This window comes from Dipteris shenzhenensis, chromosome 15, assembly GCF_047967505.1.
Source record: "Dipteris shenzhenensis isolate YYH24624 ecotype China chromosome 15, Dip_SZ_1.0, whole genome shotgun sequence".
Taxonomy (NCBI): Eukaryota; Viridiplantae; Streptophyta; class Polypodiopsida; order Gleicheniales; family Dipteridaceae; genus Dipteris; species Dipteris shenzhenensis.
Genome location: NC_141610.1, coordinates 9,717,188 through 9,734,456, shown reverse-complemented (window position 1 = coordinate 9,734,456; position 17,269 = coordinate 9,717,188). Strand labels below are relative to the sequence as shown.

At 46.2% G+C, this 17,269-nt stretch overlaps 1 protein-coding gene across 3 annotated transcripts in view; it reads right to left on the bottom strand.

The window, feature by feature from the left end:
• The window catches only part of LOC147893323 (E3 ubiquitin-protein ligase At4g11680-like), a 36,914-nt gene extending 25,081 nt beyond the window's left edge, over positions 1 to 11,833 (bottom strand). The window contains exons 1-2 of one of the 3 annotated variants that reach the window (XM_087385733.1): positions 11,432 to 11,833; positions 10,286 to 11,313 (exon numbers count right to left, since the gene is read on the bottom strand). In XM_087385733.1, the coding sequence (XP_087241859.1) occupies positions 10,286 to 10,992 (707 nt within the window). In that variant the 5' untranslated portion in view covers positions 10,993 to 11,313; positions 11,432 to 11,833. Of the gene's footprint in view, positions 1 to 10,285 lie in introns of all 3 variants that reach the window. The other 2 variants (XM_087385734.1, XM_087385732.1) reach the window with 2 other exon arrangements.
• Between the last annotated feature and the right edge of the window lie 5,436 nt (positions 11,834 to 17,269).

Sequence of the window (17,269 nt, the reverse complement as noted above, 5' to 3'; positions counted from 1 at the left end):
CTCCCAATGGCTTCCCTTCTGCCTCCCCTTCGCAGTGATATGCTTTTCCCTCCATGCGTTTGGTAGAACGAGCAGAGCTGAGCACTCCTTTTGCTGGTCGAATTTGCAAAAGTGGCTTTTTCTGAACCTTTTTGCTTCTACAACCTCCTGGGCCTCTCCTCTCCAAAACCTTCTCAATGCATTCCTCTCTGAAGCACGCTTCTTTTGAGCCCAAGAACTCCCACTTCTTCGCGACAAAAGTGCTTCTTTTCGCATTTTTCACTTACTGGTCGGCTCTTGTAAATGCTCTTTCTTCATGCCTTTGCACTCCTCTTTGGCTGAGAATGCAATTGGGCATTGGCTACTATGTCCTCTTGGCGATTGAGGACTTGGTTCGAGTTTTCAGGGCTTGGTGAGTTGTGATTTTGCTGCTATAATTTCTTTTTGCCATAAGCTATTGGTTGGCCTCGTGTGCCGCCTCTTTCTTAGTTCACAGGTGCCCAAGCAGTGCTACATGAGTCATTCTTTGGTTAGGTACTGAGCTTTGAAAAGCTTTGTGAATGCCATCTGGAAACCACTCAAAGAGAGTGCAACTGGGGTGCAGTGTGATTGCATCTGGACAACCACTAAAATTGCACTCGGAAAAGAGAATGCCTTTGGGTTCAGCCTATGGGTTAAGTGCACTTATGTGATGGTGTTCTATGCTTGAAAGCCTTGCGAAGGCTCAGTGAATTGGGGCTACGTGCTCAGTTGCAGGGAAGGTCTCCCAGATGCAACTTGTAATCATTTCACTGTGAAATATAAAGAAATACCGAAAGGGGCGCCACAGTGTTTGGAGCCAATCGGGTGTACTTTTCTATGTTTGTTGAGCAAGGGCATTCTAGCCTCCATCCCTTTCTCAGTGAATTTATTTGTGAACAAATGGGTAAATGCCAAATGGTGATCATGCAATGGTTAATGGTTGTGATATATGCTTTGTGAGCTGTAAATAAGTGCTGAAGTGATTAAAGGTTTAGTTCCACTGCCCTCTGAGTGATTAGAGGCCGGTTTCAGTAACTCAACCCACCCTTAACCCAAGGTTAACCATGGTCAAGTGTAGTAATGGTTTGGCCGTGAGGGACTGCCTAGAGGAAGTGCACACTTCCTAGAAGTTCCTAGGGGCAAAGTCTAGGTGCACCACTAGGTCCTAGGGGCAAGGCATAGGCACTAGAGAGGCGTCTAAAAGTTGGGCCCAAGGACAAGCAATGTTGTCCTTGGTCAAGAGGCTAAGAGCTTTAACGAAGAGCCAAGTGTCATGCATGTAGGTGCATGCCCTTCTCCCACCTACCATCTCTCTCCCCTCACCCTCCTGGATCATTCCAAGCCTAGCTGAAGCACCCTGCACAGAATTCAACATCAGGTTCATCTTTTCTCCTGCACTTTTTGATGTTAGTTGCACTCCTCACGTTTTGGCTGGCTCCTCCCCGTTTTTTGTTGGGTACGCCCTCATAGGAGAGAGTGTATGCAGATACGCGGTTGATGGTGATTGGATTATTGCAACTAGTTGATAGGTTACTATTGGTCCATGCTCTAGGGCAAGTGGGTGATTGGCTACCTCGTGCATGCAATGGGACGTGGCGCAATATCAATGAGTTGATGACTCGAGATCATTCGAGTGGCAGTGATCATGGACTGTTTGGTGCATGGTTGTGTCCTTGTGGGTATTTGAAGAGACGGCGACGGATCGTCTTCTCCTCCTCTCTTTGTCGAAAGCTCTCTTATGAGAGTCGTTTGAGCAGTTGTTCTTCTTGTCTGAGTCTTGGGGTCCTTAGTAGAGTCTTTGGGTCTTGTATGAGCAACAAACACGATAGTGGTGAGCTCGGTCGTGTGTGTTGTAGTCCATCTAATAAATCTGATTTCGTAACATCTGTGTCGATTCTTTTTCTGATTCATATGAGTGATCAAAGTTTACATAATTAGTTGCATGAATATTGCATACAATTGCTATAAGTGGTATCAGAGCGGGTGATCTGAGGGTCTGAGAGAGTTTGTAGAATTATGCCCGTGTGTTTGTCCGTCAATCTCTGTGAAATGGTGAGGAGTCTATCATCGAAATTTTCAGTCACGCATGTCTAAAGGATTTGCTCGTAGATCTCAGAGTCATTTCCTGGTGTTTCCAAAGGAGTTAAGAAGAACTAGAAGCAAGCGGTGTCAACAAGGAAGAATTGGTCTGGACGTGCTGGCCGAGGCGTGCTTTCAAGACCATCTTGGTGTTCTCCCACAAATCAATGGACTCGAAGAAGACAAAGTCTGAGGCGTCCATCGTGGAGTATACTGGGCGAAATTTTGTGAGTTGGCAGCTGTCAACAAAGTTGTGGTTTATGCAAAAAGGTATGTGGGCAATTGTCTCTGGTGTTGAGAAAGAACCTACATCTGGTGAAGCCAAGAAGCGTGCATGGAAGAAGGAGAATGATGAAGCCTTGGGCATGATGGGCATAGCTTTGGGTGAAGATTATTTTCACCACTTGGACGTGACAAAGGGTGCTGCAGCAAATTGGACGATCTTAGAAGCACTGTTCGGTGTAAAGATGCGTCATTCGAAGGCCAATCTGAAGCAACAACTTTACGACTTACACATGAATGATAATGAAGATTTAGCAGCTTTCTTAAATCGCATGCAAGCTTTATTCAAACAACTTTTTGAACTTGGCTCTAAGATTGAAGACCTTCATCAAAAGGCGATTCTGCTTAAAAGTCTTCCCTCCAGGTATTGGGAAGTCTCACATATTCTTCGAATGGACGATGAGTCTAATTTTATTGACTGTGTGGGATTATTGATGGCAGAAGATAAACGAGAGGAGGGTCTCTTTCCTGGTGATGTTGCATATATGACCAAAGAGAAGAGAAAGCCGTCTGGTAATGTGAAATCAGAATTACGTACTTGTTTCTACTGTGGTAAGCCCGGGCATATTGAGAGATTTTGTATTAAAAAACAGAAAGATGAGATGGTTAGACAGGGAAAGGCGAATGCTGTTGTTGAGAAATCTTCTACTCAGAATGAAGTTGCAGGACTTGTCGAAGTTGATCTTCCAGATCAAGATTGGGCTTTCTAAAGAGTTTTTAGTTGCACGTTGAAGAACTGCTCCGATGCAGTTGTATTAGATGATCATTGTTGATCATGTTTTAGGTGTTGATAAGACTCTGGTTTTTGTGTTGATCTCTCCCTATTTTGGTCGAAGGAGGGAATGTTGGGTACGCCCTCATAGGAGAGAGTGTATGCAGATACGTGGTTGATGGTGATTGGATTATTGCAGCTGGTTGATAGGTTACTATTGGTCCATGCTCTAGGGCTTGGGTGATTGGCTGCCTCGTGCATGCAATGGGACGTGGCGCAGCATCAACAAGTTGATGACTCAAGATCATTCGGGTGGCGGTGATCGTGGACTGTTTGGTGCATGGTTGTGTCCTCGTGGGTATTTGAAGAGACGGCGACCCATCTTCTCCTCCTCTCTTTGTCGAAAGCTCTCTTATGAGAGTCGTTTGAGCAGCTGTTCTTCTTGTCTGAGTCTTAGGGTCCTTAGTAGAGTCTTTGGGTCTTGTATGAGCAACAAACATGGTAGTGGTGAGCTCGGTCGTGTGTGTTGTAGTCCATCTAATAAATCTGATTTCGTAACATCTGTGTCGATCCTTTTTCTGATTCATATGAGTGATCAAAGTTTACATAATTAGTTGCATGAATATTGCATACAATTGCTATCATTTTTCGCTGCTGCACACACCCCAAAGTAGTGTACAGATCCTGAGGCTCTATTCGGTGCATTTCTTGCAGTCCGTACAGTCGTACGGATTGTACAGATCTGAGACATCGCCCCCGAGGCTGCTGTACAGATTCTTTGGCACGCTTTCCGAGGTTGGAATAGTTCCCGAGGTGGCCAGTGGCTGATTGGAAGCAAGGTTCGAGGCCCAGATCCTGAGGTTGACACTTTGGGGCATATCTACAAGATTGTGAACCTCTTCAGCCCTTTACTAGCCTCGCTTCCGCCTTCCTTCTGCTTTTACTCTCATCTCCCTGAAGCTTGGAAGTCACCTGCACCCTGCTGGGAGCCTGACACGAGATAGGCACAAGGAACAGAGCTCGGCCCTCTGCCACAGACAGCAGATATTTGGATTTGGACTTCCATTTGTTTGCATTTCTTGCTTTGAAGCATTTTACAATGCATGTGTGGTGTTTTGTTGTCCTTTCTAGTTTCTCTCATACTCTAGCAAGCACGAGAGGCAAGGGTGTTCCTGGGAAAAGGATTAAGGATAGTGTGGATGCATGTGATAGCTTTGAGGCTTCTTTGAGCACAGTTTGCTAGAGGATTGGATGCCTGAATGCCTTCAGTTGGGTCAATTCAGAAGTGGATGCCTAAGATTGCCTTGCTATTGGTATTCTAGTGGTGCACTTGGATTAGATGTCTAGAAGACAGATAGAGGCTTTGCATAGAAGAACTGTGCAAGGGTGAACCCCCTGGTGTAAAGCATTTCCATTCAAAAGTATTAAATAAATACCGAAAGGGGCACCAAGGCATTTGGGGCCAGCGGGTGCATTGTGTACTGTTTTCACTAGTGACTGAGCGGGGGCATTCTAGCCTCCCCATTGTTATTATTGAAGTTTGTTTCTGAGTATTGTTAAGTGGTTTAAGTGACTAAATCTTGCATTGTGGCTCTTTATGAGGATTTTGATCGAGTAGACGAAGATTACTGCCCTTTGTTTGTTGAAGGCCGGTTACAGTGGTTCCATTGCCAGGATCGTCACCATCTTTCTATAGAGGTGAGCCCTGGTAGTGTTGGGTGAAGGACACATTCATTGCAATTGTTGCTACAACCATCAATCTCAGCAAGTATGTCACACCGTGAGAGGTCGTTGACCATCTCCAAGTAGGAGGGGCAAGAGGAAGACAGAGCATCAAAGAGTTTTGAGAAGGAGCATAGCATCAACGGGGGGGATGAGAAGCAGGACAATGGGGCACATCCTGTTTCGCCTGAGCATGCCACTGAGGACTCACAAGATGAGGTAGATGACGCTGAGGAGCTTGATCCCAATGCCCTTTTTCAGTTGCGAATGCAAAGTGTAGCAGGAGCCCTGTCGCAGTTGCAACATGCTTTCACGAAGATTATGCAAGCTCCTCCTACTATTGTTGCTCCCCCTAGAAGCAAAAAGACAGCACAGAAGAAATAAGAAGACTCACAGGCATGTATCCTTCAGTAGACAACCATCAGAGATGCCCACAGTCACCCTTGTAGCGGGTAATGCCAATAACTTTCATTCAATCAATCAGGGACAGCAAGTCCTCCCTCAGCCCATGATGCATCAGGGACACTTCAGAGGGGGATGGTTTTTCAAGCAATGGTGGGACCGCCCACAGAAGGGCCTAGAATGCCAGGCAGCTTTATGGAAAGCATGCAGCCCGGAATGCAGAATTTCCAGCACCAAATGATGGGTGGAATGCCACCTGCAAATGCCAATATGATGTACTCAAACATTGGGATGCAACCTGGGATGCAGACAGGAATGCCTGGGATGATGGGCAATACTTGGAATATGCCACAAATGCACGGAGTGGGACCCGGACTGCTTAACCCCATCATCATGGGTACGGTCAAAATGCGGGAGCAATGATGACTCCGCCCTTTTTACAGCCCCCCGTTTATGATAATCTCAACCCACAATCGTGGAGTGAGGTCTGGGGGGAGAGCTGCAAGCATCCAATCTCTGGCTTGGGATCTGGAGGGCTGAGACCCAAAGATGCGTGCTAGCAACGCTACACCCTTCTTGAGTTGCTGCAACTCGTCTTTAGAAAAGGTAATAGTTTTCGCGGCCGGTGGAGGTGGAGTAGGATTGGCTGACGGAGTATCCATCGCCAATCGAGGTGAGGAGGCCGACTCTGACAATTTGGAGGCTCCTTCCGCTCCCAAAAAAAAAAAGCTGCGGGAGATAGGGGGGTAGAAAACAAGGAAAGGAGGTGAGGAGGGAGCGGGGGGAAGGGGCGAGGAGGGGAGGGGTAAAGGGGAGAGGCTGAGAGGCTGAAGGGGAGGGGGCAGGCTGAGAGGGAGGGAGGGGGCAGGCTAGGGAGAGGAAAGGGAGAGGAAGGAGAGGCAGGAAGGGGGCGGGCTGAGGGGCAGGGAGCGGGCGGGCTGAGAGGGAGAGGAGAGGGAGAGGAAGGAGAGGGAGGGGCAGGGAGGGGGAGGTGCAGGCTGAGAGGGAGAGGAGAGGGAGAGGAAGGGGCGGGCTGAGAGGCAGGGAGGGGGCGGAGAAGCAGGCAGGGACGGGGCGGAGGAGCAGGCTGAGAGGGGGAGGAGAGGGAGCGGGGGGTGAAGGGAACGGGGAGGAGAGGGAGAGGAGAGGGCGGGCTGAGAGGCACGCAGGGGGCGGGGGAGCAGGCAGGGAGGGGGCGGAGGAGCAGGCTGAGAGGGGGAGGAGAGGAATGGGGCGGGCTGAAGGGGAGGAGGAGAAGGGAGGGAGGGGCTGAGGGCAAGGGAGAGAGGGAGGGACGGGCTGAGGGAGAGGGTGCAGCAAGGGAGCGGGGAGGAGCAGCAGCTCGAAAGAGAAAAGTGTTCGTTGAACAGATTTCAAAAGCAGGCACACCGTGGGCTGTCCTCTTTGGGACTGCAGCCCACCAAAAATCTGGGACAAGTGTCCACCTTCCACTCTAAGCCGGGGGGGGGGGGGCTGAGCCTATAAAAGAAGGCCTCTCCCCTTCATTCCCTACATGAAAATTCGTCACTTTTCCTCTCCCTCCTTTTGGATGATGCAGCAGAACCTCTCCAGCTCCTTGGGTGCAGCCAGCTTCTCCCCAGGCCATTCTCTCACCTCAGCAGCACTTTCTCTCTCTACAACAGCACGTTCTCTCTCTACAGTTCCAGCCCCTCCTCTCCAGAAATCTGCTCCCTCTCAGCTCTTCTGGAACAGGACCAGCATCCTCTCTCCTTCTACTAGCCTGGAGCAGCCACAGCCCCTTTCTCTCTCCTGCTGCAGTATTTCTCTCTCTACTGTTCCAGCCCATTCCCCTTGCAGAAATCTGCCTTTCTGTGCACCTCCGGAACAGCAGCAGCTCCTCTCTTACATCCCCTCCCTTGGGATCAGCATTGGCACTCTCTCTCTACAGCTATCACTCCATAAAGGCTTTCTCTCTCTAGCCTACAAGCTGTTTTTCTAAGCTGTTCTCATTCGAGCCCCATTCGGGTCACCGATATACCTGAGAGTAGCAGTTCCGGATTGCGTCGGTCCCAACGTCTTAGGAAGACCCCATCCGTGAATTTTGCATTGGTGGCTCAGCTTGAAGAGCCAAGGACCTTCAAGGAGGCGAAGGACAATCCAGAATGGCAGGCTGCCATGCACGCAAAGATGGATGTCTGAAGAACAATACCTGGGACTTAGTGGCCAAGCCCCCGCGACGGAAAGTCATCGGCACTAAGTGGGTATACAAACTTAAATACAAATCAGACGGCAGCTTGGATAAGTACAAAGCAAGGTTAGTGGTCAAAGGTTTTGCTCAGACTGAAGGCATGGATTTTGATAAAACTTTTGCTCCCACAGCTTGCATGGTTACTATCCGGACAATGATTGCCCTTGCTGCCCAATTCCATTGGCCTATTTTTCAAATGGACGTAAAGTCCGCCTTCCTTAATGGAACCCTGGAGGAGGAGGTGTACGTCGAGCAGCCACAAGGCTTTCAAGATCCAGGGTCCCCATTAAAGGTCTGCAGGTTGAAGAAGGTGTTATACGGGCTGAAACAGGCCCCCAGAGCTTGGTACCAAAGGATAGATGTATTCTTTTAGAAGATAGGGCTAAGTCGAAGTCCTTCTGAGGCAAACCTCCACTTGTTCATTGAGAAGGGGTTGCGATTGGTACTCATCCTCTATGTTGATGATCTTATCTTGACATGTGACCATGTCAAGAAGATTTCCCGACCTTGGGTTATTACACTACTTCCTTGGGATAGAAGTAAAGCAGGCCAAAGACAAGATCTTTATTTCACAGAAGAAATATTGCAAAGAACTTCTGAAGAGATTCCAAATGGAGGATTGCAGGACGGCAGTAACTCCCATGGAGGTCGGGCTCAAGCTACGGGCTCAAGCTAAGTGTTCACGACACATCTCAGCCGGTCGATACTCCGTTGTACCGACAATTGGTAGGAAGCTTGCTTTACCTTACCAATACTTGACCTGATATTTGTTATGCAATTGAGCTATTATGCCAGTTCTCTGCTTCTCCCAGGAAGAGTCATTGGGATGCAGGTTTGCGGGTGCTCGGGTATTCTAACGGGTACTTGCACCTACGGGATCACCTACACCAAAGGCATCGAACTAGGCGGGTTCTGTGACAGTGATTGGGCGGGTGATGCTGACACCAAAAGATCAACAACAGGGTATTGCTTCTTACTTGCATCTGGTGCCATCTCTTGGCTGAGTAAGAAGCAACCCACAGTGGCCCTTTCATCTACAGAGGCCGAGTACAGAGCCGCATGTACCGCAGCTTGTGAGACACTGTGGTTGAGGTGGATTCTGGAGGACATGGACGTGTGTCAGGAGGACGCAACAGTGCTGATGTGCGACAATCAGAGTTGCATAGCCATTGCCAAGAATCCAGTGTACCATGCGCGGACCAAGCACATCAAAGTTCATTACCACTTTGTTCGAGAGCTCATGATCGACGACGTGATCGAGCTCATGTACTGCTCGACCACTGACAACTTGTCCGACCTCTTCACGAAGGCACTCCCTCGAGAACAAATGGAGCACCTCATCAGACGTATGGGGATTGGCCCACAATTGTGGGGTGTTAGATTCTCACTGTGCCCACCTGTGAGCCCCCGATTTGAGGAGACAAGGGGCAGTGAGAGGTAGGAGGGCTGGGAGAGAGACTCAGGCCAGAACTAGAGGGAGGATAGCATGGCAGACATAGGCGACCAGCACACGGGCTGGTCGCAGCCTGCAACAGCAAGTATAAGGGGGCTTTAGGCCTCACATGGAGGCTCCTGCAGCAGCGCAGACTGGCTGCCCAGGGCTCCCTTATATAGGGGCCTGTGGCAGGCCAAGTCGGCCCAACTAGGGCCACCGACCAGGGCCAACCCTGGTCAGTTTAATGGGGCCCATATGGTCGGCCACCAGACAGGGTACCGACCCTGCTGGTCGGTCATCTGAAGGGGCCTGGGCAGTGCCTATAAAAGGCCCACTTCTCCATTCAGCCCAGTATCCAGTGCGATACTGAAAGCCCTTCTCCAAGGCTGTGTTTAGCACTCAGATCTGGTGCAGTTTGTGAGAGAGAGTCCATCAGTTTTCTCCAGCACTCTGCTGTGTTTTGTATTGCTCCCTTGGAGCCATTTTCTGCCCACCATCCGGTGGATGAATATACTCTCTCTCTCCGTCTATATTTATTTCTGAGTGTGTGTTTGTTGCATCTGTGATCATCTATCTGAGTTGAGTGTGTGAGAGTTGGAGAGATCTTGGGTGGAGGATTGAGTGATTCTCTCTTCTTTTCTAACATCCTGGCTGAGTATGACTTGAATTTTTCCCATCTCAGTTACAATTCCATGACTTGGCACTATGCGACTAAGTACTACTCCATGTGTAACCATATATTTGCACTTACGAGGATTCAACAATAAGGCATATTCAAGACTTCTCCTAGGCAATGCACGTGACTTTGATTTGTCAAAGTGCATGCAGAGATCATCCAAAACAATTGCAAGAATTTCGTTCAGCATATTCTTGAAAGCATGGCATATCACTTGCTTGTTGGAACATTAAAGGGGCATTGCCAGATCCAAACAATATTGCACGCTATGCATAGATCCCCCACTCCTGTACAATCTTCGGTTGGCCTTGCGGGACAATATACTTTTTAATATTATTCGATAGTCACATAGACTTGATGCCATATCCTCCTTTGGCATTCAAGCAATGAACAAACAGTGCCACTATATCAGGGAATTGGAAGACATCCAATCAACTGCCTCAAGAAACACTGCACAGAAACATGGCAAAAACAGCAAAATGTTCCTGTGGATTCTTTGAGTCCACAAGAAAATAAACAGGACACCATCCAGTCAACAACAAGTACAAACATAAATTGCCACTCTGGAATGCATGTTTACAACTTACTAGGCGTTAAAAAATACTTTAATTTCTTATTTGCCGCCCCCCTGCATACTTGCAAATACTTGACCTACACCACAAGTTGTTCCTGCAGACCATTACTTTGCACCTTTGCAGCAAAAATGAATGTCGAAATGAAGAAAGAAAACCGGAGAGACGTGTACAAATTTAGAAGATTTCCGAATACCTTGAATCTCCACCAGCTGGCACTCGATTACCCCTGAATGTTGACAATGCCCCACTTGCTTCTTCAACCTGTGATGCAGACCGCTGAGGCAATGCATAAGAAGTTGGGGGACTTGAAGAAGAAGCCGCAGATTGTGCCAGTGTATCCTGGTCAGATTGGCGTGCATAGTGATGAGTATACCTCCAATATAAAAGTGGAAGTGTCGCTATACAACCAGCAGCATAGCCCACAACCCATACTGACAACGGTGCTTTTGGTTTTTCATCTCTTGACAGGGAGAGCACTATAATGGAAGCAATGATCTGGCTGACTGTGATTGTCAGCTCGATTGATATCCACAAACCAGAATTTAAAGGACTGGCCCTTTGACGAGCTCCATAATTGTTTGCATCATTATGCCACGCAAAAGATCCTGACCTCCCCAATGATCCAGCTACAGGCGTCAAATGAGGTTGACTCACTGCCGACGTCGACAAAATACTAGCCGGACTCACAGAAATGACAGTATCAGTTTGCGTTGATGAGGGTAGATTGGCAGAATCAGAACGCTGGTAAAGACCAGAACCCTCATCCGAACCTTCTGAAGTCCCGGGCATGATGGTCAATATATGTTCATGGTTTGCTGGCACGATATTGTGATCCATAAGCAAAGGGTACGTGTCGGTATGCTGGCCTTCCAAATTCAAATCCCCGTAGCCAGCAGCCATGGAACTATCGAACCTCTCCCACAAGTCGCAGAAATGAGCAGCAATTATGTCTGACAGGACTTGTCTAGCCTAATGTAGCTCACCGCCCTTAGCAAACAAGCTCCTGTAGCAAATAAGTCTCATTCCCCAGTGATAACACAAAATTGGAAAACTGGTAGACCTTGCTGTCTCAATAGCACAATAGACCCCACCGCATTTGGACTTTACTGCAGCAGTAATGAACAGATGCTTATTTTCAAGAACTGAAGAGCTTGTCGATCAGGTAGATTAAGCATCCTGAACTTCTATGAGCAGACAACCGTGTATCTCCGATAACGTAACCTACCGGTAGGCAGCATTAAGCAAAAATGAGACGGAGGTTTTTATAGGCAAAAGCTTGAGACAGGAATGTGAAACGATCACATTACACGTTAATCTCGAGAGATGGCTAGGTGATTACAAACGACAGCAGTGACAGCCAAGAGGCTGTGTGCAAAGGCCTGTCTCGGAGGAAAAGCTCGAGCTCGATGGCTGGAATCAGGAGCGAATGAACGAGCAGCCTGCAGAACTGTGCACTGCAGCAGGGAAACGATCAACAGAATGCGGAGGAGGGGAGGAGGCACCTCGTGGCAGATCGACAGATGGAAAAGGAAGGGGCGATTCCATGGTTGAAATGGTGTGGTGGAGGAGGGGAAAAGCTCCGAGCAGAGACCAGCCAACATGCCAAAGGATCAGCAAACGCAATCGCTCTTATGTCCTAATCTCCCTCATTACTTCTTAATCCTTCCTCCACTTTTAACTAGTGACAAGACTCTTCATGGCAAAGTTTCTCCAAAAGTCGTCCCCATCAAAGTAGCTCCCCGCACCATTGCTGGCGCTGGGAACCTAGCATGACACTCCCTAATGTGGTTGTCCAACACCGACGGCCACCGGGAGACACACGGGTGATTCAACATGAAAGATTTGGACGCATGACACGAGGTTCGCCGGATCTCCGAGTCTAACATTCCAACGCTGGGATGTTGAGCCAACGCTGCAATGTCATTCAGCATTGCCAAGCAGCGTGGGACGCTTCCCGTTTCCTACTAGTGCTCTTGGCTAGCTCGAAAAGGTGCTCTAATGCCTACCAATTAAATCTTCAAGACTACAGTTCCACGAACGAATTGGGTGGAGCTTCATCTCAACACCATAGTTGGCAGACCTGACTTCGTGTGAGCTTTCCGAGCTAACAAGGCTAGGCATAGGCTAAAGCCGTCTGAACCTAGCCTTAGTTGATAGGAAGGGCACTCAAGGACAAGGACTTTGAGCTTTTCACGAGAAGTTGGAACAAATAAAATTTGTGAATTGCTTCTCTGGAGAATGGATTTTTTTATCTATTCTATTCTATTAAGGAGGGAGGAGGGAGAGCCACGTGGCGGCGACCTTTTATTGCCGGGTGTCGGCAAGCTGGGAGGCACCATCGCCTTCATCACGCCTTCAAAGCGATGCACCATCGCCTTCAATCACGCCGTCGCCTGCAGCTCTTCGTCGTCGACCTCCCTCCATCTCCTGCACCTCCACCACCATCCACCACCCTTCGTCTCCTGCAGCTCCATTACCCTCCGTTGCTCGAGCTCCAGCCTCCACCACCTCCGTCGCTCTTCGACACCACCCTCCGTCTCCTACAGCTCCACCACCCTACCCTTCGTCGTCGCCGTCGCTCGACCTCCAGCTCCTGCGGTGCCAACCCACTCCTTCTTCTCTCAGTGCCCTACCCTCTGCCTGCTCCTTGCCTTTGCAGCTTGCTACTACAGTTGCTACTACAGTCTGCAGCTTGCTACAACGGTCTGCAGCAAAGGGAGCCGAGCAAGGTCAGAGAGAGAGAGAGAGACGGTGTGTGTGTGAGGACCCGAATGCAAATCTCGAGGGGGCAAAGGCATGCAAAGTGCAGACATACGAGCGCCCTTGAGCATCTATCTTCTATCTATTGCCTTCCCTTCCTTACCTCATCCCATGCTCCTCCAGCACATAACAAAAATCACTTCAAACATCCACTTTGAGACGTAACTGAGCATCATCGGCCCAAAAGTGAAGGAAAAGTATCCCCTCACTCATGGAGGTACATTGGAGGTTTGCGGCATAAAGAAAAAGGTGAGGGAGTGTGATTCAGTTTATGGAATCTAGACCATGGAGGGCCCATGTAGTGAGGCGAAGGGGTGCAATGACTATTTCATTACATGCGCCGAAAACAAAAGAATATGGATTAAATCAAATATAAAGGAAATGGGAAGGGGGGGATAAAGGTGTAAGGCATTAGCTTAATTTATACGTGGGGGTGTATGTCATTACGTATTTCTATGAGAGAGAGAGAGAGAGAGATGTACAGTTCGCTTAGCTTTACTTTTTTTTTGGGTTGTTTTTCTTGCAGGTTCTTCATTTTATTGTTGGACTAGCACTAGCTTCTCTCCACAACTTTTGTTTATCCAGGTAGGTGATCACTTTTTTTCCAATTGACATTGTGTGTGTGTGTGTGTGTGTGTGTGTGTGTGTGTGTGTGTGTGAGAGTGTGTGTTTGCATCTTAAACATTTTCAAAATCATTGAAACCATTCCGATCTGATAATTCATGAATTCTTTGTTACATTCATGAAACCATTCTGATCGTAATTCGTGGATGCTTAGATTCTTGGGAGGGGAAAACTAAACTAAGAACCATATTTTTTCAAAAAGGTAATGGAGGCGAGAGAGAGAGAGAGAGAGAGAGAGAGAGAGAGAGAGAGAGATAGAGAGATTTAGAAGCTACATTTTTAAAATCATCCAAACCATTATGATCTTATAGTTTCTAGATGATTATATTATTGAGACGGAAGAACTAAAAGATAATGGAGGCGAGAGAGAGAGAGAGAGAGAGGGAGAGAGAGAGAGAGGGAAAATATAATGGTGGACAGAAGTGAATTAAGTTAGTGTATTAGTTAGAGACAAGGCGATGATGTGGTTGTACCAGTAATCATTAAATGTAATTGTATCTTTCGTAGGGGCATCTTGATGACCTAGCAATATGTCTAGAGATAAGCTTGCACTGTCTACCCTAAGTGATCTAATCTAACCTTCATTTTGAGAAGCTAGCCTTGCTTTTCAATTGACTTTGCTTTCTATTTGGAATTCTTTGCTTCCTTAGGACACGTTGTGTGTGTGTGTGTGTGTGTGTGTGTGTGTTTGCATCGTTTAACACAAGCTACATTTTTAAAATCATTGAAACCATTCTGATCTGATAATTCATGAATTCTTTGCTTCCTTAGGACACATTGTGTGTGTGTGTGTGTGAGTTTGCATTGTTTGAGACAAGCTACATTCATTGAAACCATTCTTATCTTATAATTCATGGATGCTTAGATTCTTGGGAGGGGAAAACTGAACTAAGAACCATCTTTTTTCAAAAAAGTAATGGAGGGGAGAGAGAGAGAGAGAGAGAGAGTATTGACAGATTTATCTCTCCATATGTTTGCATCGTTTAAGACAAGCTACATTTTTAAAATCATCCGAACCATTATGATCTTATAGTTTGTAGATAATGGAGGCGAGAGAGAGAGAGAGAGAGAGGGAGAGAGAGAGAGAGAGAGGGAAAATATAATGGTGGACAGAAGTTAATTAAGTTTGTAGATAATTATATTATTGAGACGGAAGAACTAAAAGATAATGGAGGCGATGATGTGGTTGGACCAGTAATCATTAAATGTAAGATACATTTTTAAAATCATCCAAACCATTATGATCTTATAGTTTCTAAATGAATATATTATTGAGATGGAAGAACTAAAAGATAATAGAGGCGAGAGAGAGAGAGAGAGAGGGAAAATATATTGATGGACAGAAGTGAATTAAGTTAGTGTATTAGTTAGAGACAAGGCGATGATGTGGTTGGACCAGTAATCATTAAATGTAATTGTATCTTTCCTAGGAGCATCTTGATCACCTGGCAATATGTCTAGAGATAAGCTTGCACCGTCTACCCTAAGTGATCTAATCTAACCTTCGTTTTGAGAAGCTAGCCTTGCTTCTCAATGAGAGTAAAGCATCAAATATGTTTCATGTCATGTGGACTATAGCCATGAGAACTAAGCTCGTGACGTGAGGCGATTGGATGATAGGTGGGGCTACACCGAGAGAGAGAGAGAGAGAGAGAGAGAGAGAGAGACGAGACGAAAAAATGTAATGGTAGGCCAGAAGTGAAATAAGACAAGGCCATGATGTGTTTGGACCAGTAATCATTGAAGGTATTTGTATTTTTCTTAGGAGCATGGAGCTGGCAGTATGTCTACAGATAAGCTAGCATCCTCTTCCCTAAGTGATCTAATCTAGCCTCTTTCAGAAGTTAGCCTTGCTTCTCAAGGAGAGTAAAGGATTAAGTATGTTTCATGTCATGTGCACTATAGCCATGAGAACTAAGCTCGAGAGGTGAGGCGATTGGATGATAGATGGGGCTATACACGCGCGCGTGCGCGTGCGCGCGCACACACATAGAGAGCAAAATATAATGGTGGACAAAAGTGAAATAAGTCCATCATGTGGTTGGATACAAAAGAATATGGATTAAATCAAATATAAAGGAAATGGGGAGGGGGGGATAAAGGTGTAAGGCATTAGCTTAATTTATACGTGGGGGTGTATGTCAGTACATATTTCTATGAGAGAGAGAGAGAGAGAGAGAGAGAGAGAGAGAGAGATGTACAGTTCGCTTAGCTTTACTTTTTTTTTGGGTTGTTTTTCTTGCAGGTTCTTCATTTTATTATTGGACTAGCACTAGCTTCTCTCCACAACTTTTGTTTATCCAGGTAGGTGATCACTTTTTTTCCAATTGACATTGTGTGTGTGTGTGTGTGTGTGTGTGAGTGTGTGTTTGCATCTTAAACATTTTCAAAATCATTGAAACCATTCCGATCTGATAATTCATGAATTCTTTGTTACATTCATGAAACCATTCTGATCGTAATTCGTGGACGCTTAGATTCTTGGGAAGGGAAAACTGAACTAAGAACCATCTTTTTTCAAAAAGGTAATGGAGGCGAGAGAGAGAGAGAGAGAGAGAGAGATTTAGAAGCTACATTTTTAAAATCATCCAAACCATTATGATCTTATAGTGCCTAGATGATTATATTATTGAGATGGAAGAACTAAAAGATAATGGAGGCGAGAGAGAGAGAGAGAGAGGGAGAGAGAGAGAGAGGGAAAATATAATGGTGGACAGAAGTGAATTAAGTTAGTGTATTAGTTAGAGACAAGGCGATGATGTGGTTGGACCAATAATCATTAAATGTAATTGTATCTTTCATAGGGGCATCTTGATGACCTAGCAATATGTCTAGAGATAAGCTTGCACTGTCTACCCTAAGTGATCTAATCTAACCTTCATTTTGAGAAGCTAGCCTTGCTTTTCAATTGACTTTGCTTTCTATTTGGAATTCTTTGCTTCCTTAGGACACGTTGTGTGTGTGTGTGTGTTTGCATCGTTTAAGACAAGCTACATTTTCAAAATCATTGAAACCATTCCATCTTATAATTCATGAATTCTTTGCTTCCTTAAGACACATTGTGTGTGTGTGTGTGTGAGTTTGCATCGTTTGAGACAAGCTACATTCATTGAGACCATTCTTATCTTATAATTCGTGGATGCTTAGATTCTTGGGAGGGGAAAACTGAACTAAGAACCATCTTTTTTCAAAAAGGTAATGGAGGCGAGAGAGAGAGAGAGAGAGAGAGAGAGAGAGAGAGAGAGTATTGACGGATTCATCTCTCCATATGTTTGCATCGTTTAAGACAAGCTACATTTTTAAAATCATTCAAACCATTATGATCTTATAGTTTGTAGATAATGGAGGCGAGAGAGAGAGAGAGAGAGAGGGAGAGAGAGAGAGAGAGAGGGAAAATATAATGGTGGACAGAAGTGAATTAAGTTTGTAGATAATTATATTATTGAGATGGAAGAATTAAAAGATAATGGAGGCGATGATGTGGTTGGACTAGTAATCATTAAATGTAAGCTACATTTTTAAAATCATCCAAACCATTATGATCTTATAGTTTCTAGATGATTATATTATTGAGACGGAAGAACTAAAAGATAATAGAGGCGAGAGAGAGAGAGAGAGGGAGAGAGAGAGAGAGGGAAAATATATTGATGGACAGAAGTGAATTAAGTTAGTGTATTAGTTAGAGACAAGGCGATGATGTGGTTGGACCAGTAATCATTAAATGTAATTGTATCTTTCCTAGGAGCATCTTGATGACCTGGCAATATGTCTAGAGATAAGCTTGCACCGTCTA